The sequence below is a fragment of the Haliotis asinina genome, chromosome 5 (genome assembly GCF_037392515.1).
Source record: "Haliotis asinina isolate JCU_RB_2024 chromosome 5, JCU_Hal_asi_v2, whole genome shotgun sequence".
NCBI classification, from domain to species: domain Eukaryota; kingdom Metazoa; phylum Mollusca; class Gastropoda; order Lepetellida; family Haliotidae; genus Haliotis; species Haliotis asinina.
The window spans coordinates 58,099,172-58,120,531 of NC_090284.1; the positions used below are offsets into that span (position 1 = coordinate 58,099,172).

A 21,360-nucleotide genomic window follows, 5' to 3' on the forward strand; every position below is an offset into this window, starting at 1 on the left:
TTGAATATTTTTGACAGTAGTATTGAATATGTCCATTTCAGGGTCTGTGTGTAACAGAAACATTGTAACATAATGGGAGTGTCTTGTGGATTCAGGAGGGAGGTGGGAGGTCAGGATTGGGATGGAGGGGCTGGGTCTTGAGGGTTCACCTCATTTTTCTGACACTGTTATTGCCAGCCTGTCATGTGTGTTATTCCATCTGTGAATAAACTTTTGAGGGCATCCCAATTATTTTAAAATCTGGATCTCCCACGTGTGGGGATGGGGTAGCCTTCTGGCTATAGCATTCATTCCTCACGCCGAAGATCTGGGTTTGATTCCTCACATTGATTCAAAGTGTAAAGTAGATTTCTTGTGTTGTGATAATGCTGGAATATCGCTGTAAAGTGGTGTAAAACCAATTTCGCTCACTGCTGTGTGTGTAACAGGTTGTACATGCATTTACAGATTGCTTAAAAAATCACCTCTCTTCTTTGACTAATGTGTTGGAGTCTGTCATCTTATCTCACAGTTTTTAATAAGGGAGTTTGGTGCAAATCGTGATCAAATGGCTTCAAGGTCTAACAATATTAACTTTCAAGTTGGTTCAGATATGAAATCATGTTTCAATCAGAGGTGATTTTTTGGGATTTTAAACCTCTTATTGTCGAGTTAGCATCAATTAGTTTCTAGAATAACGGTAAAATTGGGTGGCAATAGATGCCAATAGACAGCACATTTATAATTTGATGCAGTTTGCATTGATTTGTAGCAGGGCAACCTTAGACAGCTTCACTTGCTGTCATATTTTTAATTTTTATGATAATTAAGCTGAAATGTGATGAATTTTTATTAGTATCACTTCAAAAACAATATGGCTGCCTGACCTCCCTAGAGCCATGAGTTCAAGTCCTAAATTAGAATACTTTCTTCTTGTTAGTTTAATTGCATACAATCTTGAATTCATACAAAATTTTCAACTGCTTGTCAGACATATTTGGAACATGTCATTTTTTGCTTTATTCTGGGTATTGTTGTAGTTTTTAGCTTTATGTTTAGAGTTATTTTAACACATTTCAGATTAATACAGAAATTATATGCTGAAGCAATGAGACATCTTCTCCCTTACTGGTTGGCATCAAAACACAATGTAATGCATGCTATCAGTGTTATGCAACTGTATTACTTCAATGACAAGAATTGGAATCAGGAATTTTGTAGTTCGGATTTTGGAGTTTTAACGGTCTAGTTAGTTTCGTGTTAGTTGTAGGTTGCAGATTCTGGTTGGAATATCCATGGTTCAAATATATCTATGGAAATCTAATTAACTTCTTGTTTCCATCTGAATTAATCTATAATTAATCAATTATTAAACTGACAAAGGTCTGCACAGGTGTCACAACACGTGTAAACAACATTGACTTCATGGAGTCAGTGCTTGAGTGTCTACTCTATGTCTAGTGGGCAGGGAATATTAAAACTGGCCAGACCAGGACCAGCTTTCTGACAACAAATGGTGGCACATGACTATTTACAGGACTTATACTTGGACATGACGTTAAACCTGATTTCACCTCACCTGACCTTACCTAATGACCAGCTTTTACTACTGCACTAATTACAACATCCAGACTGGACATTGGCACCTAATGTCCAAGCCTAATGCCCAAGCAAAGTCTGTCTTGAGTTACCTGTCGACACCTGCAAAGATCTGGGTTAGCCTTGGTCTGGAGTAATCTACGCTTGTCCTAAGATCTGGTGGTCAGACTCATTGACTTGGCTGACACATATCATCAGCTGTTAGTCGCGTAGGTCAATGCTCATGATGTTGATCCCTGGATTGTCTGGTCCAGATTCGATTATTCAGACCCCTGTCATATAGCTGGAATATTTCTGATGGCGGCAACAACAAACCAGCCAACCAGCCAGTGAGTTTGGTGCTGAAGCTGTCCTAATTGATTGGGTTGCTACAGTCCCATCTACTCATTTTTATCAGCCATTATGAAGCAGATGCATTGTTTTGTGCAGACATTTGCTGATGTCAGACTGCCATTTGGCGCTGCAACTTTCATAACTTCCTGTGTATTCATTACCTTCATTCCATTGTAGAAATATTCTAAAGTGTCTTGTAATCAATGGTATAGTCAAATAACTTTTGATTTCCTAAGTTAGTTATACTTATCCAAATGCCGACACAGAACATCCACAGAAAATATCATCAAAATACAGTTTTAGACTTACCCAGGGTTTCTGGCTCAGACTGGATATGTTAAATTTATTTTGCAAGTTGAGATGTTCAGTAGAGTTTAAAACAGCTAACTTTGATGTCACTGGGAGGGAAACTTGGACTGTATTGAAAGATCAAGTGTTAACAGATATATGACTGTCATCTCAACCCCGTTATGTTTCATTAAGTATTCGTGTATACTTTGTGTGAACATTGATGAAGCATGGTGTCAACTCTATGCATGTCATTTGACAAGAAATTCATCAATAACCAATAAATCAATAAGGCCAGTTCTTCCACACAATTCATTTAATTCCCTTATACAACATATATTCTATATCAGTTGACTTTTATTTTCTTGAGTCCCGGGGAGACAAGCAATTTCCTTAATGTACCCTGCTTCGGAAGCTATGAGTGACTTAGCCTGTGATCAGTGGAGCCTAACACCTTCAGGTGGCCCTGATGGAATGGCTTATTTATGAGCACTCAGTGGCACTCATGTCACTTCTTGTCCTGGGATGGCCACTTTGGGAGTACAAATGATCCTCTTGTCTAAGGTGCTGAAGTAGGCTGTGAATAGTTATGTCCCATGGGTGCACCAGGATCCTGTAATTGTGGATTCGAATACCTGGATTTACTGAACATATCTCTTGGTTTCTTACAACCATACCAAGCATGATGCTTGTGGGTTACACAAAGGTTACGATGTATAATAACTGCCTCACTTGGAGGGGTTGCATGGTAGCACTCTGGTTGAAGTATTTGCTTGTCAGGTGGGCACCTGGGTTTCTAAAGTGTTGCTAAAAATATGAAGCTGATGACTGTATTATTACTGGATACATACTGTTAAAAGAGGTCATTCTATTCACTTAAAAATGTTGCTTTTGAAAAGCCTAGTGACATGGCATTGCTGAACTGTATTATCCTAGTATGATGACACTTAGTATCAATAGGTGACATCTTAGTGTATTAAGACAACCTTGTATGACGAAGTCTTTGTGTTATAACAGAACTGTGTTTGTCATCTTACATTTATAATATGGCTTTGTATGCCATCTTGGAATTATAACATGTCCATGTATGCCATCTTAGTGTTAATGCATGTCTGTGTATGCAATTTTAGTGTTTATAGCATGTATGTGTATGCAGTCTTAGTGTTATAACATGTGAACGCCATCTTTAGTGTTGTGATGTGTCTCTGTATTCCATCTTTGTGTTATAACTGTGGATGCCATCTTTCAGTGACAACTTCTCTGTGCTATCTTACCATTGGGCAAATCTGACGAAAGATGCCAGTAGTTGCTTGTTAAATTATGCACATGCAATGTGGAAATGTATTAATTAACCCTGAAATAGTAATAGGATTGTCAATCCAAATGATACCCTAGTCACTCTCAACCTTTATTGTCCATTGATGTCATATCAGTTCTATTCATTATCCACACAAAGTTCCATGGTATTCTTTCATATATACATCCTCGAGAGATAATGGCAGTGTTGTCTTCAGTAAGCACAGTATATTGTAATTTTAAAAATCTGCCCATCTCCACATTCCCACATCCCTAGAGATTCTAGGTCCTGATCCACAAATTGTTAATAAGGTTATGAGCTTTTGTAACTATATGTTTATCATGGGATTATGAATGACATAGTGCTATGAACCCTTGTGTATTGGACCCCTAGATCAGAGTGGAATGTCAGTGACAGTATTTGTTGTAGGAGTGAGTGAGCAAGTTAGTTTAGTTTTTTGCCACCATGTGCAACATTCCAGCAATATCACAGCAGTGACACCAGAAATGGGATTCACACATTGTGCCCATGTGGGAAGTTGAACCTGCATCTCCAGCATCATGAATGATAAGATCTGTGTATCCTTTAAGGTTTGCTTTAATTAATTTGCAAGGTTTTGTATTACTGTATCTGGGTTTTGTCATTTATCATTGAATAATATGATGCCATGTCACAGATATTGTGACCCGTGAAGGTCCGAGGTAGAATAGGTCTTCAGCAGCCCATGCTTGCCATAAAAGGTAACTCTGCTTGTTGTAAAAAGTGACTGATGAGATCAGGTGGTCAGACTTGGTTGACATTGGTCATCGGTTCCCAATGCTCATGCTGTTTATCACTTGATTGTCTGGTCCAGTTTCGATTATTTACAGGCCGTTGCCATACAGCTGGAATATTGCAGAGTGCAGTGTAAAACTAAACTCACTTACTCAGTCACTCACTCATCATCACACAGGTATTGTATAGTTATCTCTATTCTAATGCCAGGTCCTTAGTGATATTATTGTATAGTTGGGTATATTCAACAGACTCTGGGAGCATTAGGGTAGCCAAGAGGTAACATGTTCACTTTAACACTGAAGGCCCTGGGGTTTGATACCCTACATGGGTGCGATGTCTATTTCTGGTGTCTCCTGCCATGATATTTTTATATTATTTTTTCTATTATTGAATACTTATTTAGTACACATATCCAGACAACCAGTACATGCTGAATGCACTAGTATGTTGCTGAAATATTGCTATAAAGTAGTATAATACCCAACTCAATCACAGATATTGTTTTCATAAGAGATTTCTCATAGTTGAATGTCTTTTTAAGCTTTTCTTTATAGATGTCTTTTCATGCTACCTGATGAGTTCATTCACGTCTTTTTATAGGGAACTACTACATTAGGTAGGACTGGGGATTGATAAAGACATAGTGTTAATGAATATATCCCAGTGTAGACAATAGTGTTGTTGTGTTTAACATGCCTTGTATCCCATGGTGAGAAGCTGTGACAGTGCCACGAGGGTGACACATGCAGAGGCACTAATCTAGTTCCGGTCACAAGTGCCTGGGTCACGGTCACGGTCACGTCAAGTGCAGTGATTATCAATGATGTTATTGTTCATATACATACTTACTGTTCCAAGATAATTTTATTTGCTTCAATGTTTGTTTTGATGAATCTATTGACAGTTGCAATATTTTAAAATGTTTTACTTCTTGCAGAATTGTGTAATTTATCACAAACTTGCAACTAAGGTTTTGTTATTTACCAATTTTACCCTGTCTTCAGCTGAAATATGTCCATTGTGAATATTAATAGAACCAGTGTTGATGGAATATGTTATGAAGTAGGGCGGTGGTGTAGCCTAGTGGTCAAAGTGTTCGTTCATCATGCCAAAGGCCTGCTTCGATTCCCAACAAGGGCACACTGTGTGAAGCCCATTGCTGGTATCCCATGCCACAATATTGCTGCAATATTGCTGAAAGTGGCACAATGCTAAATTCACTTACTGACTCAGTGTTATGGAGTATGTAATAGTTGTACTTCATAAAAAGTTGTGTTTAAAAGTCAAGGCAAGTCATTCCCTTTAAGAAGAAAACAGGTGATCATTGTTAGCAGATTAAGCTTGAGCTGCATCTCCAAATTCACATCCTTCTCAGATACAAAGACTTGCCAGAAAAAGGGAACACAATTCCACAGGAATAATTGGATCATGGTAATGAACAAGAAATATTATTTGCACATGCGATGATGAAATTCCTAGTAAATTAAGTTTAAGGTTGACTGATGCTTGAATTCCAACACATGATTGAAGGTTACACTTGAGACATTATGAAATATTGACATGCTGGGTGTGAGGTGTAATTATGAAGTGTATGTCATAGTCATATATTCCCTGCGGAGGTGGTGGAGTAACACTTCTGCATCCTTTTCAATATCACTCATCTCTCACACAGTTCTTGAAACTATAAACCAAGTCAGCAATACTTTTGCAGCCTCATTTACACTGGTCTGTTTATGTAAAGTAAGAAAATTAACTCTAATATGTTTTTTCTGAATCTTAACATGTATAATGTTGGGCTTTAATATCACACCCTGCATACCATATACAAGATGGTTCATAAACTTTTAGGTATACAAAATGGGTGTAGGCAGAATACATACCCATAGCTGTCTCTTGGCAAACACTGAATTTCTTGTACATACGGTTTACAGTCAGTGCTAAAACTTTGTGTATTTTTGCCTAAACTTGTCTTTATGCTATGTTTACAGAAGAGTTACACACAGGTAATTTATCTATGGTGTTCTAAGTAGAATGTGTATTGGTAGGGTAGCCTGAGTGCAATTCTCCACATGGGTACAATGTTAAGCCCATTTTTGACATCCCACACTGTGATATTGCTGGAATATTGCTAAAAGGAGCAGAAAACCTTACTCAGAATAGATTGTTTTACAACCTTTGGGACCCGTGAAGATCCTGGGGTAGAATGGGCCTTCAGAAACCCATGCTCGTGATAAAAGGCGACTATGCTTGTCGTAAGAGACGACAAATGGGATCGGGTGGTCAGACTCACTGACTTGGTTGACTAATGTCATCGGTTCCCAATTGCGCAGATCAATGCTCATGTTGTTGTCACTGGATTGTCTGGTCCAGACTCAATTATTTACAGACCGCCGCCATTTAGCTGGAATATTGCTGAGTGCGTTTTAAAACTAAACTCACTTATACCCCCATTCCACTGAGCACCGTTGTACCCCAGTCCATTCCGTTCTCTCCAGAACGGCAAACACGAGAATGAGTCGAGAATTAAACAGATCAAACGTGTTGAAACGGCAGAGAAAACGGCATGGTCGGCAGTTAGATCGGGCTGGTTGGCCGGTTTTTTAACTGTTCAAAAACCAGCCAACCTGGTTCCGTTCTTGGGTCAATTTTCCTTTGATATATGCTACTGCCGTCCTGCTCTGGTGTCATCCATCTCATCCTTTTTAGACATGTTTCCTGCCCCGTCCTGCCATGCGTTCCCTTTAAAAAGGCGGCAGTGCCAGACCAAACCATTTGGACTGTGACTTTCACAACTATATCACCCATCAAGAAATCTTCAACCATGCCTAGGAAAGGATCGACTGCAAAGGGAAGAGGCAAGGGTAGGGCCCTTCCAAGGCTCAGAGCCTGGATCAGGAGAGGAGGAGCAGCGCCCACAGAAAAAGCAGCGGGTTGTGGCAAGGCTGACACCAGAGAAGGAGGAAAAAATGGTTGAATTTATTACATCGAATGAATGCCTCTTCAACAAGAAGCTGGAATCCGAACTAGAGTGGGCCTGCCTGCGGAGGACCAAGTCCGGCCAGGGGAATCAGAGTTCAACGACAGGGACAGGTGGGTGCTGAACTCATTTCAGTTCCTCTGTCCCCACATGGTGGAGGTCCCCAGTCGCAATGTTGTATCGATGGCAAAGAAGGTGGCCACATCACCATCAGCAGCAGCAGCAGCAGCAGCAGCGCCAGTAGCCGGTCCTTCTGGAGAGGGGTGCTTGGGTTTGTCGTCGGACTTGGAGTCAGAACCGGATGTTCTGAGTCTGCCTACCCCATCCGTTTCCAGTCGTTGCTAGACCTCAACATTTCAGCAGCCGACATCCGGGTGCAAGAACATGAAGCCATCACTAAAGTGACAGACCTGCTAAACCATCATCTGAAGCCCGACAGAGTGGGAGCTGTTCTTCAACTGGCTGGGGAAACAGCTGCAGGATCTTCCCCAGGAGTCCTACGAGGGGATTCAGCGCTATTTCACCATGATCATCTGGCAGGAGTGGGACATGATCCAGAACAGGCCATCCTCAAGCACAGCACTGACCCCTACCTACTCAAGACCCCAGGTCAACACCAACATGAAGACCCCTGAACCTCCTGACCGATCGGACAACTGAACCTCCTGAAAAACACAAAAAAGGTCCTCTTCAGGAGGAAAAAAAATCACAGCCCAAAACAAAACAAACAAAAAAAGGCATTGTCACATACTAACTGTATCCTGAACCTCTTTATTCCCTCTTTAATCAAACGATTTTAGTAATAATTGACTCAGGAATTTCATCTGAATGCTCCTACTTTCCTTACCTTTAGAATATGTAACTCTGGTTGCCTCTAATAGCAAGTGAAAAATGATGGATTATTGAAACCAACAACACAAGACCCAAGTACAAACAACAAAACTTTATTATTATTAAGAACAACCAATTCATGGAAACAAGTACATATATACAAAAACAACAAAAGTACTCTCTGTTTTTTCAGGGCCAACACAGTGTCTCTGCACAAGTACTTACACAAACTTTATTCCTTGCTTAGCGGCTCTGTCATTCTTTGCTGCCATGACACAGAAACAGCCTCACTATTGAAATAAGTTTTAGGTACTCTCACTGTTTTTTCGCCAACACAGTATCTCTATTTGGTCCAACCACACATGTTATGTTGTGCATATTCACATGTTGTCTCCAGGCTCCAAGCACAGTACTGTGGTCTTCTTCCTCCTTGTCTAAGTCGTTGTCATAGGCACTAGGGTACCTCTCCCTGACGTTGTGTAGACACACAGCCGCCTCCACAATACCGCTTACCACATCTGGTGTCTGCTATATAGTTGTTAGAAGTATTCACCTGTTTGCCAATATACCGAAAGCATTTTCAACTACCCTCCTTGTTCTTGATATCCGGTAGTTGTAGATTAATTCTTCATTACTCAACCCGCTCCTGGAATAGGGCTTCATTAGGTGTTCTATCAGAGCAAAGGCATCGTCCCCCAGCATGTAATAAGGCATGTCCCGGTCATCGTTAGGCAAGTGTTCTGGGTCAGGCAGATGGGCTGTCCCCTGCTCAGTGCATTCTTTTAACTCTGATGCATTGTAGATCTGGGCATCTGACATATGCCCATAACCACCCACATCTATCCACAGGAACTTGTAGTTGGCATCCACCAAGGCCAGCAGATCGATGGAGAAGAACCCCTTGTAATTGTGGTACAAGCTGCCAGAGCTCGGAGGTTTTCTTATAGCGACATGCTTGCCATCAACTGCTCCTACAGCATGTGGTAGATTCCACTTCATCTCAAAGTCTACACTTATCTCCTTCCATTCTTCTTTGGTGACAGGACATGGAATAACGTCGTGCTTGTAACTGTTCACTATGGCTTGGCACACTGGAGGGATGAACTTGCATGTTGTATGGCGTGGCACCCTGAAGTCCTAGGATAGGGTGGCACAGCTATCTCCTGTAGCAAGGTGTCTCATTGTAACTGCAAGCTTCAGTCCAGGTTCAAGACACTTCTGAAAGTTAGTGTCATGCTTGCTAATTGCGGGCATTACTTTCACAAGGATTTCGTCAACCATTTGAGCAGGCATTCTCATGTAGTTGAAGAATGAACTGCTGTCTTCGAACAGTTCTTCAAGGAGATTCTTATAGTGTCCATATTGCAGTCTCCTTTCGGGTTCCAACCAGGATCGAACCCATACTGAAGGTCTCTTCCTTTTCTTCTTTCCAGCTTTACGCTTCAGTTGACGTTTCTGTTCTTGTTCTTCATCATGGGTCTCCAGGGACCAGGTGTACAGTATTACAAAGGTCCAAGCCAATTCTGCTAGGAGTGTATCCATTGGTATCATGGTATTCCACTACTGACTCGGGTTCAGGAGGCTATTATATAGGGAGAACGGGTGGGAACAGGTGCCAATAAGACAGGACTTATGCGGGCTTTGGACGGGAATGGAACTGTTAGAACGGGAGTGAAACGTAACCGGCGGGACTCAAACGGGAGTCAAATAGATGGTGGATCAGACCGAAATGGTATGAACGGCGGTCGAACGGGAGTGAAATGGAATAAACGGTAGTCGAACAGGGTGAAACAGGATGAACGGTAGTCGAACGGGAGTGAAAGGGTTAGGACGGGAATTATAACGGGGATAGGACGGGGTTATGACTGGAGTGACATGGGGTAATGACAGGGTGGATGGGGTCTGGACGGATAGGACAGGGTCTGGACAGGTAGGATGGGGTTGAAGACGGATAGGACGGAGTGAAGACGGATAGTACGGGGTCTAGGACAGGTAGGATGGGGTTGAAGACGGATAGGAAGGAGTGAAGACGGATAGGACGGGGTCTAGGACAGGTTTGGAAGGGGTCAAAGGTGAAAAGCGGGGGGATGAAACATAGATACAACGTAGATACATCAGGAACACGACGGACAAGGGTCATATCGGGGAGAACGGCGAAATTTTTATAACGGAATGGACGGTGGTACAATGGCGGTATTACTCACTCATTTACAACCTTTGGACTTAGTTTTGGTTACCATTATATGCTGCTTTGGTCCAGCTCTATGATGGTAGTTTTAAATAATCTGACACAGAACATTGAAGCAAGTGATGGGCATCATTTTTATTGACTCGTTTCATAAAGGTCAAAGATGCATCAGGGTTTTACACAATTGTAAAGAATGGATGCAGAAAACACAAGATGCCACATCCCTAGAGACACACAAAAATACCAAGTCTGTGTCTGTTGCTTCTCTAGTCATGATGGATGGGGTAGTAGCCTAGTGGTTAAAGTGTTAGATCATCGCAACAAAGATCTTGGTTTGATTCCGCACATAGGTAGAATGTGTGAAGCCCTGGTGTATCCCCACGATGATATTTATGGAATATTGCTGAAAGTGGCGTAAAACCCAACTAACTCACTCACTCATTCACCAGTCATGATCACTGTCCATGTGACCTCCGATTCCTTTCAGACTCTGAAGTGATTATCTGAAGGTATTCACTGTACCACACCATTTCAGTACTTTACAGGACCTTTATATTATCAGCAAAGGCTCATAAAATGTATCATTGGGGGTCTCATTGACACCCCACTTTGTAAGTCAAGGTGAAACGCTGATGTAGACGCCTGTAGGCTTTTGTCCCACTTAAGAGGACATACACTGACATGACTCTCTCACTTACCTATATACCATGGAGTCTCTCAATCCTACAAAGCCTACAATGTGTTTTGATTGCTGCCTCTCCCAGTGTCATCTATTGACTTAGTAACAGACCCAACTAATGTTGCGACTGAACCAAAGTGATTTCTATTCTTTACCGATCCTCACAAATATTAGCTAATACTCCTTAACAGATGTGTGCCAATGTGAGTTGATTGAACAGTGGGTTCCCATTGATATTAAGCCAATCACATCTACAGACATGGTATTTATGTTGGGTCATGTGGCTATGTATTAACAGTTATTGCATTATAACCAATCAATAATCACGATAGTAGCGTCCTGCAGTCTTGACAGGTGGTGCTGTCCATTTCAGCGTACATTTTCATCTTTTTAACCCATCACCCCAGCTAATGATCTTAAGAATATGGTAATATAAAATTCTTTATTGACTCTTTAGAGAAGGGTTAGGACTAGTTTACAGCAATGGGGCTGTTTGGAAGAAAGAACATTATCTCTTTGCCTGTTTGTCTTCGTCTATGGACTAAAGGATGAATTGATTTATGGCTTTTGAATATTGCTAAAAAATGTCAGGCTATTGATTCAGACTTTGTCTTTGATTCAAACAATGGAACAGAAAACTCTTTGTTTCCTAAAGGGGAGGAACATTCATCATAGACACAGTGGGAGTGATCTCCCTTTGGATATGGATTCAATATGACGGTTATGATTATAAACAATATTAATTATCAGTGCTTTCATAACAAAGTTTAACAGTGAACTATTCTAATGTTTTCATGCTTAGATAACTGCCAATGTGTTATTATTACTATTATTGTTACTTTTTTTTAAAATTCCAGATAAAAACCTGTTGCATTCAGAGGTCCCAGGTTACCAAATGACCTCTTTATGGCATATGTCATAGTGTGTTATTGTTTTGTGGTATGAACTCATACTGCTTGTTGTCAGGCCATATTTTTCTATGTGAAATTTATGCATCCTTTTTCCCCCAAAGTGAAGAATTATTTGTGAATTGTCATTGTATCATAACCATAACATGCACCAAATTTGGTAACAAATGAAATTATAGAATGCTGAAAGGTGACATGAAGAAGTGTACTAAACTTTAACACCTTGAACAAGACTGGCAACATCTCTTTGTGTTGTATCTGCCTTGAGCAAGAAGTATGCTGGCGTGCTTTTTATAGGGGTTTTACCAGAGGCTGATAAGGTACCTCCCAGCTGAGATTTTAATGGAAGTGTAAGCGCACCACAGCACCTGGTGCTGTTGTTTGACGTCCACTCCGCAGCGAGCAGCAGATTGATTTTCCATGTGATGATAATGTTATGTAACTATGTGGAGTTGTGATTAGAGCTTTTCTCAAGTGAATTCATTAGTGTTTACTGAAAAACTTGTTTTGATATTCAATTAAGGTGTGAATTAGTAACATATTGAATGTCAGCTCTGTCGGTGGATTTCGTGATCAGTGCAGATAAGTCAGTTGCGTCATTTGGTTCCTTCATTCATTGCTTGTTCAATATGGGGTTTCTGTGTTCAGTCTTTCCTGGATGTAACAGTTGATATCTTCAAAGTCCCTATAACACCCTGTATTGACTGCAGATCCACTCACTGTAAACCTATACATGGACTGCAGACCCACTCTTTATAACATTCTTCTGACTGCAGACCCACTTCCTTTGACTCACGTAATGACTACAGACCCACTCGTTATAACACCCTATACGGAGACAGACCCCTTCCTGTAACACCATGTACAAGCTGCAGACTGATTCCCTATAGCACCAAATACAAGCTGCAGACTGTATTATGAAATCTGGACTGCTGACAGACTCCCTACAGCACCCACATGAACTGAAGACTGATTCCCTACAGCACCCACATGAACTGCCGACTGACTCCCAAAGCACCCATGTGAACTGCAGACTGACTCCTATTAGCAACCACATTAACTGCAGACAGACTCCTACAGCAGCCATATGATCTGCACAATCACTCTCAGTAGCGCCCACATGAACTGCGGACTGATTCCCTACAACACCCAATACAAACTGCAGATGGACTCCCTATGACATGAAATCCAAACTGCAGACGGACTCCCTATGACATGAAATCCAAACTGCAGACAGACTCCCTATGACATGAAATCCAAACTGCAGACTGACTCCCTATGACATGAAATCCAAACTGCAGATGGACTCCCTGTAACACATTATACAAACTTCTGAATGACTCCCTATATTATGAAGTCTGGACTGTTGACAGACTCTCTGTAACACCCTATACAAACTGCAGACTGACTCCCTTATAATACCCAATACAGAATCAGATCGCTCCCTGCAGCGCCCTATCTCTCAGACAGTTCACTTGGCAGAATTCCAAAATCTGCTCATAAAGTTTAACTAAACACTAAAGCTTAGAGTTAAGAAGAATTCTATTTATGTATTGATTTCATAAATGTGCTCATACTCATCCGTTACAGATTACAGCACAGTGGTTGCCAACATGACCACTAACTCAACAATCATGGCTGCCATTCTGCTCTTTAGAAAGTAACCTTTGAAGTTGATAGGCCATTAGTAATGTATTGGATTTTTCTATCTGTGGTAAGCTGGAAGTCAGTGACTAAAACATTGACATACTTTATGGTTGTTCTGATATTCACCCATACAATCATAACTGCCTGTGTATCTTCTATATCTCAACCATGTCACATGCTGCATCAGTATAGGTTGAGCCTAAGGCTTAATGTTGTTGGTTTTTGAAAATGACAAGATAGCCAACCAATATTTTGCATCTACAAGAGTGTGTCCAATTTTGACAGACATTGCAGGGTCTGCTACCCATGTCTTAATCTGGGTACAACTGATCTTCAGCAACCCCGCATCTCATGAGTGGCGACTGACAGGATCGAATAGTCTGGCTCGCTGGCTTGGTTGATGCATGTCATCTTATCCCAGTTGTGTAAATCAATGCTGATGATGTCAATCACAGAAATTGTCTATTCTAGGCTCTATTACCTACCGACCTCTGGGATATTGCTGAGTGTGGGGTTAAGCAATTATTGAACAATTAATCCTTGTATTGATATATGTGCTTGGTTACGGACAGCGGTGTGGCAGCTGTGAGTGTCCCAAATTCAGGGGAGTCCTTAAGAGGATGTTGCTTGAGTAGTATTTTAGGTTCTCAGTTACTGCACTTGTCATGTGATTTGACGAGAAAGTGCGAGTTGGGTTTGACGTCACTTGCAGCAATGTCACAGCTGGGGACACCAGAAATGGGCTCCACACAGTGTACCCATGTGGAGAATTGTACCGGGCCTTTGGCGTGATCCAAACATGCTTACCATTAGGCTACCCCACCATCCCCGTCTATAAGGAGGAGCAGGGTTTCTTTAAAGTAGGACATTCCTAAGTATGTTACAATATGGGAGTTGATAACCTTAGTGCAATCATCACTTTGTGGTACAAAGCCAAGGTGATTTGAGTGTATGCTGGTGGCTATCCCAGTGGTTCAAATTGCTGCTCATGCTTTCAACCACTGTTTTATTATGATCTGTTTCAAGTATTTGCTGTCAGTGGGATTACTTTGTGGTTTAAGTTCTATTCCCACCTTGGTATAATTTTTACGAACCTATTTCTTCTTGTCTCCTCAACTATGACATTGCTTACTAAAGTAGCACAAGACTGCATGTTGAAACTCATTACTTGTGACCCCACTGTGATATTGCTGGTATATTGCTAAAAGTGACTTAAAACTAAATTCACTCACTCAAATGACCACACTTGACTATTCAATAGATAACACAGAAACACTGTCAACTGCAGAACACAACAGTCCCTTCAGTCATTGGTTAAGATCGTAGTGTATAACTCAGTTATACCACAGTCTGTATGTATCCATTTTTTTTTTTCAGATGGAGAAGCTGATATTCGAGATGCAGAACCCCAAAACCGGTGTTCCAGTCAAGTGTCAGAAAACATTCCTCTCCACCATTCCATCAGTATTCACAGGTATGAGGCCCATCTACCTGAACACTGGCATCAAATCATAAGATATGAAGGTTTTGCCTGATATCAAACATTGCAACCTTTAATAATGTACACTGCCAATTTTGAGCGGGATTCAGGACATGCTGTTTGGATCATATGAATATTAGATACAAAATGAAATGGCCTGTTATTAGGACAGAATTTTTTTCTGGTAGGAATTGCACTCAGAGCATTTTGCCCAATGTGAAAAAGTGTCTCTAAAAGCATAATCCTTACAATTTGACGTACCATTCGATGTACCCTTTCCCAGATTTCGCTTAACCTGATCATTGATATACTAGGCACATGCACAAAATAATTATGGCTATTATGCTTTTCCACACGCTTGCATGCTCAAACTGCTAACTCATTAGTACCCCAGATACCAAGCAGCCTGTGAGGTGCTAGCAGGTTATTAGTCACATGACTTGTCCCAGTGGGTACCCAGTTTCTGCTGGGTGAATTGAGGCAATTTTGAACAAACTCTTTGGTTCATGACCGAAGTCCTAGAAACTCTCAAGAGGTAAGGTGCCAAACATGGTCACCCATCCTAGGATTGTCCGTGCTCAACATTGCTTACCTTCAACTGAGTTGTGACCAGAGTTCCATGCACAGAACCATAAATAAGTCAACATTATCAAACAGGGTTCAGAAATTTTTCATTCTGATTGACTTACTGATGAGGGGCTTAATAATGGCCTTGACCTTGTGACTTACCTTGTTCACTACCCTGCTTCAGGTTATGACCTAATCACATGGCTACGGCACCATTTGAACATCAGTGAGGAGGATGTGAATGAGGCACTGCACCTGGCCCAGTTGCTGTGTCAATATGGCTACTTCTTCCCCATCACAGACAATAAGACCCTCGTCGTCAAGGGTGACATCTCGCTCTACAGGTTCCAGGTATGCAGGAGGGGGAAAATATAGGATGTTTTTCATGTGCTGTTTTTATTGAATTATGAACATCAGGGAAATAAGAAATATGAGATGTAAATCTAGACCGTATAGACAGGAATGTGAATCTGCACTATATCCCTTTATATAACGATGATGCTCTTTACACAACGAGGATATAAAGAACTGGAGGAAGTGGTACTAGTCAAGCTGACATCAATTAATGAATGGTCTGTCTTGTAGAAATTGACATCCAGCTCTGGTTTGAAAGGCAAATTCCCAAATTCCACAGGAGGTGTGGTTGAAACATTCTTTCATCATGCTAAAGGCTTATGTTTGATTCCTAAAAATGGTATAAAACCAAATGTCCTGGGGCTCCTTTCACAAAGCAACCTTTACTAAGGTTGAAAAATTGACCCTAAGTCATTGTACTCATAAGGAAAATTAACCACTATGCTACTCCATCACCCCAGTTTTTGTGAGAAATGTAAAGATTCTCAGCAGGTTCTTTAGACAGCAGGTTTTTTAAGTCTTTCACTGTAGTGGTCGGCCTGGTATTTTTTTACGTTAAAGAAGTCATTCTGGTATGTGTATTCAATGCTTCCATGACGTGACCTTGGACTTGTGTTTCAGTGTCCCTTCTACTGGGCTTCACATAATGCAGAGCCTGATAATATTACATATGGTGAGTTACCTTGATTGTGTCTGTTTATAACAAAATGTGCATTGTTGTAATTTGTCTATCACTTATACCTGAATATCTGAAAACTTGTTTTTGGAAGGAAATATAATAAAGTGTGATTTTTTCTCAAAGGGACATAACTCATAGTAGATTGCTTTTGTTATAGGAGCCTTTTTCTGGATAAAATTTTACCTTAAAAGCTGACAATTACCTGTATGAAAAATATCTCACTTGAGAATTTATTTGGTTTTACTAATGGACCATGAAGATGATTAAGGAAAGGGGGATAACTTGTGTCAGTGTTTGGTTTGGAGTGGCATATGTTCTTGTTTGGAGTTATGTCAACATAAACAGCTTGGTTTGTTTTTAGTTCATCATTGATAGCCTTTGGAATGTTTTTATGGTAGTGTTTCCTTTCCAGCAATCCATCTGACCAAGCGATCTATGCGAAATAAACAGAAACATGGCTTGGAAGATTATGAACAGGTGATGTTTTGTCAAAGACTGTTCCAGGTCTTCTTCAGAAGTAAAGCATAAAAATTATGTCACAATGTATTCCTGAGGACGTGCCAAGCAGAATAGGGGAAATGGGACATATTTGCCATCATATACACTGAGTATGAATGTTAATCTATTTCAGTACAAAGTAATGAGGAAAGTTATCTGCAGGGGAGGGTTATTGCACTATTTGGGATTTATTTTGAATTCTAAACTATCTGCCTTTTGTAGACTTTGTTCAGAATTGGATGTTCGTAATGTTTGTTTCTTTTCATACATTCCGAGATACTGGGAAATTTCATGTTCAGATGAGGAATCTTAACTGCCTTCTTCTGCAGATTCGGAGCCAATGGACGTTTTTCATAAATCACAGGTTTTGAATGGGGATTGTGATTTTGAATGGGGGTTATCTTGATATAGTTAGAATGTAAAACTTGTGAGGAAAATGATGAGTAATAGCTGGAATTAGTCAGTGCTAAATGAGTGTCAATTAAGTTAACGAGTTGTTGCTGTTTGCAGAATGTGTACATCAAACTGCAAAAAATGTTGTGTGATAAGTGGGATACAATCCAGACGCAGGCACAAGACCAAGTCAGGTGAGGAGAATGTCAGTCTTTGATGACAGTCAGCAGATTCTTGATACCCCAAGGGTTACGTAGTATCCACATTAGTTGTTTTCTGGGTGTGATTCCTTCATAGAGCAGGACTTGGTGTTACAATGCCAGTCTTCCTGATGGGATTCGTTCACAGAATAGGACAGAAGTATGTCAGCCAGTCTCCCTGTTGGGATTCCTTTGTAAAATAGGACCAAAGTATCTCCCTGTAGGGATTCCTTTGTAAAATAGGACCACAGTACCTCCCTGTAGGGATTCCTTCGTAAAATAGGACTGAAGTATCCATGCCAGTCTCTCAGTAGGGATTCCTTTGTAAAATAAGACTGAAGTATCCATGCCAGTCTCCCTGTAGGGATTCCTTCGTAAAATAGGACTGAAGTATCCATGCCAGTCTCCCTGTAGGGATTCCTTCGTAAAATAGGACCGAAGTATCCATGCCAGTCTCCCTGTAGGGATTCCTTCGTAAAATAGGACCGAAGTATCCATGCCAGTCTCCCTGTAGGGATTCCTTTGTAAAATAGGACCGAAGTATCCGTGCAAGTTTCCCTGTAGGGATTGCTTTGTAAAATAGGACCGAGGTATCCATGCCAGTCTCCCTGTAGGGATTGCTTTGTAAAATAGGACCGAAGTATCTCCTTTAAGGGATTCCTTCGTAAAATAGGACTGAAGTATCCATGCCAGTCTCCCAGTAGGGATTCCTTTGTAAAATAAGACTGAAGTATCCATGCCAGTCTCCCTGTAGGGATTCCTTCGTAAAATAGGACCGAAGTATCCATGTCAGTCTCCCTGTAGGGATTCCTTCGTAAAATAGGACCGAAGTATCCGTGCAAGTTTCCCTGTAGGGATTGCTTTGTAAAATAGGACCGAAGTATCCATGCCAGTCTCCCAGTAGGGATTCCTTTGTAAAATAGGACCGAAATATCTCCCTTAAGGGATTCCTTTGTGAAATAGGACCGAATTATTCGTGCCTGTCTCCCTGTAGTGATTCCTTTGTAGAATAGGACCGAAGTATCCATGCCAGTCACCCTGTAGGGATTCCTTTGTATAATAGGACCGAAGTATTTCCCTGTAGGGATTCCTTTGTAAAATAGGACCAAAGTATCTATGCAAGTTTCCCTGTAGGGATTGCTTTGTAAAATAGGACCGAAGTATCCATGCCAGTCTGAAGTATCCACACCAGTCTCCCTGTAGGGATTCAATGGGTAGGATAGTATCCTAATTCTCATACTCTCTCCTTGTTTTGATTTATGGATAGAATAGTACCCCACTGTCCTTGTTTGTCCATAGTAGACCATTATTCGCAGGCTTGTGTTCCTGTTGGGAATCCAAGACATAAGAGAACCATTCTTCAAATACTTATGGCAGAAGATAGCATTACTACTCAAGTTTGTTTCTTTGTTAGGACTCTTTGGGAGTTATGTATTTCCAATGTCAGTTCTAGGAATGAATTGTATGTCTTGATGTTGGGTTCTGATAGAATAGACTCAGGTGCTATTTTCCTAGTCAAGATCCTAAAATTCTATTCAATCTGATTCTGTATGCAGTGATCATGTTAAGTAAAATACTGCATATTGCAGTCAAGAAAATAACTGTGTTTACACAACATTCCATTGTTTGGCTAATATGGAGAATAGCCAACATAGATGAAAAATATTTCGTGCTTGTTGAATTTTATGGTTTCAGAATTGCTAAAGAGAGGAAGAGGACAGATAAAGTCATCACTGACAGTCAAGAAAGAGCTTTCTGGAGAATACACCGGCCACCGGTAAGGGGAGACAACTTTGCAATTTATATGGCTTATAGTAAGGAAACCTGTTAACACACGTTTGTAAACTATTTTCCAGTCAACACACTCCAGGACAGTGATGACTGTCTACAAACACATCCACAAGTTAGTTTGCATTTAATGTGACCAAACTTTATTCTTGTCTTGAAAAAATATGAAATCAGTTCAGAAGTGTTACAGTTGAGTTTACAGATGATTGAGCATAAATCTCAAGGTATTCTACCACGCTTTCAAGTGTTAGCTGTGGTTATAGCAGCCTCGTTATAAGCTTAGTTCATTCATATTTAGCATGAAGATAGGATTTGTTTTGTCAGTGCACAGAAGGAAGTATCAGTGATACGTTTAGTCATATATCATGGTACTTTTGACATGCTGCCCCAATCCAATCAGTCACACCTCTGTGTGAATGATTTTATTTTTTGGCCACTTTTTAGACCTTTATAGACAATATTCCAGATACCTCTGGACAGAGTGGATGTGTGACTGTTATAATGAACAACAACAGAACATGTGTTTTGCATGATGATGATGATGATGATGATGATGATGATGATGATGATGATGATTTCATTTCTACAGCCAGGACAGATGAGGGGAATTGAAGAAGGGCCAAAGAGATACTTCATGATTAAACAGATGGAAGACCGTAGAAATAATAAGGAGTTTCTAGAGAAACGGGTAATATTTCTGACTATATACTCTGTCATGTTTCTCAGGTCTTTTCTTTATGTTTAATCAGGCAATGTCTTGAGGAAATGTAGAGTGGAGAGACTTTGTATTATCAGCAGGGATGGCAATTTTCCATGAAGCTTTATAAATCCTTGGATTTAAATGAAAATCAATTGATCCTAGACCCTGTCTAGACCCCAGCTGATTTTCAGCTGAAATCACTTTCACCTGTTGCCATACCTGTTTCAGTGTGAAGAGAGGTGTAGCTCTGGATTATGTTTTTACAATTAATCCACATCTGGGTCGAACATTTTGCAATTATAATGTAAATCATGTGTGGAAGTGTCTGAAGGTGAAGTACCATTCAAGAGCAGCCATGCAAGGGAGATAACTATGATGAGCATGTGAGAACATTTCTTGCATTTGTTTAGGCTGTCTCAGGATCATGTTGGCTCTCTTTTGTGAATTGTTTATATTACCATCTCACAGTTTGCTTTCATTTAGAAATTGTTTGAGTGTACTACCTCAGATATATTCTGTAATTTCTGGACAATTTCTCTTACAATATGCGAAGATTTTTTAACTGCCTGCTTCACTGTTAGCTGTCAACCAGTCAAGAGTGCAGATATGATATACCCACCAAAACCTTTTCAACACGTGCACAAGGTGGAAAGTACTGTTATCAGTAATACTTTTGTGTAGTACATCGTAGTTGCATGATAAGCTGCATTCTCTTCCCACAGAGGTTACTCCTGTCATATCTTCCTACGTAACCTCTGTTCTAATACGGCCCTTTCATGGTGCGAGTGTTCAAGACTCGCGATTGGAGGCGTTGAGATTTAGTTGTGCAATCAGAGACGTTGTTTCAAGAGTGATCATTTGCAAGATCTCGGTAATTTCCGAATGCATCCGGAAAACTTGCCACTACCAGTTTTTGTTTCTATAAACACATCCCAGTGATTGATCCCTGCACTCTCTATTGCCAGTTTCTGATTTTCAGTTAAACATGAAATACTGAATCTTTACTTTGCATGTTGATGAACCAACTCCACGGGGGCCACCATATTGGAGCTAAGTCTATTTAACGCGTTTTCTGATTGGAAAGTAACAAAGGAGATAATTCCTGTTGCGATTTTTTGCCGCAAGGGGATTTCTCGACGAACAGGAATATGGCCGTATTAGAAGTGAGGTTATGTAGGAAGATATGACAGGAGTAACC

At 40.6% G+C, this 21,360-nt stretch overlaps 1 protein-coding gene across 2 annotated transcripts in view; it reads left to right on the top strand.

Moving 5' to 3' along the window:
* Window positions 1–21,360, top strand: part of LOC137284924 (regulator of G-protein signaling 7-like) — an 89,932-nt gene that overhangs the window by 29,970 nt on the left and 38,602 nt on the right. For both annotated transcript variants that reach the window (XM_067816973.1, XM_067816974.1), the window contains exons 2-8: window positions 14,881–14,977; window positions 15,735–15,901; window positions 16,526–16,577; window positions 16,996–17,060; window positions 17,592–17,668; window positions 19,370–19,451; window positions 20,052–20,150. In XM_067816973.1, the coding sequence (XP_067673074.1) occupies window positions 14,881–14,977; window positions 15,735–15,901; window positions 16,526–16,577; window positions 16,996–17,060; window positions 17,592–17,668; window positions 19,370–19,451; window positions 20,052–20,150 (639 nt within the window). The remainder of the gene's footprint in view (window positions 1–14,880; window positions 14,978–15,734; window positions 15,902–16,525; window positions 16,578–16,995; window positions 17,061–17,591; window positions 17,669–19,369; window positions 19,452–20,051; window positions 20,151–21,360) is intronic.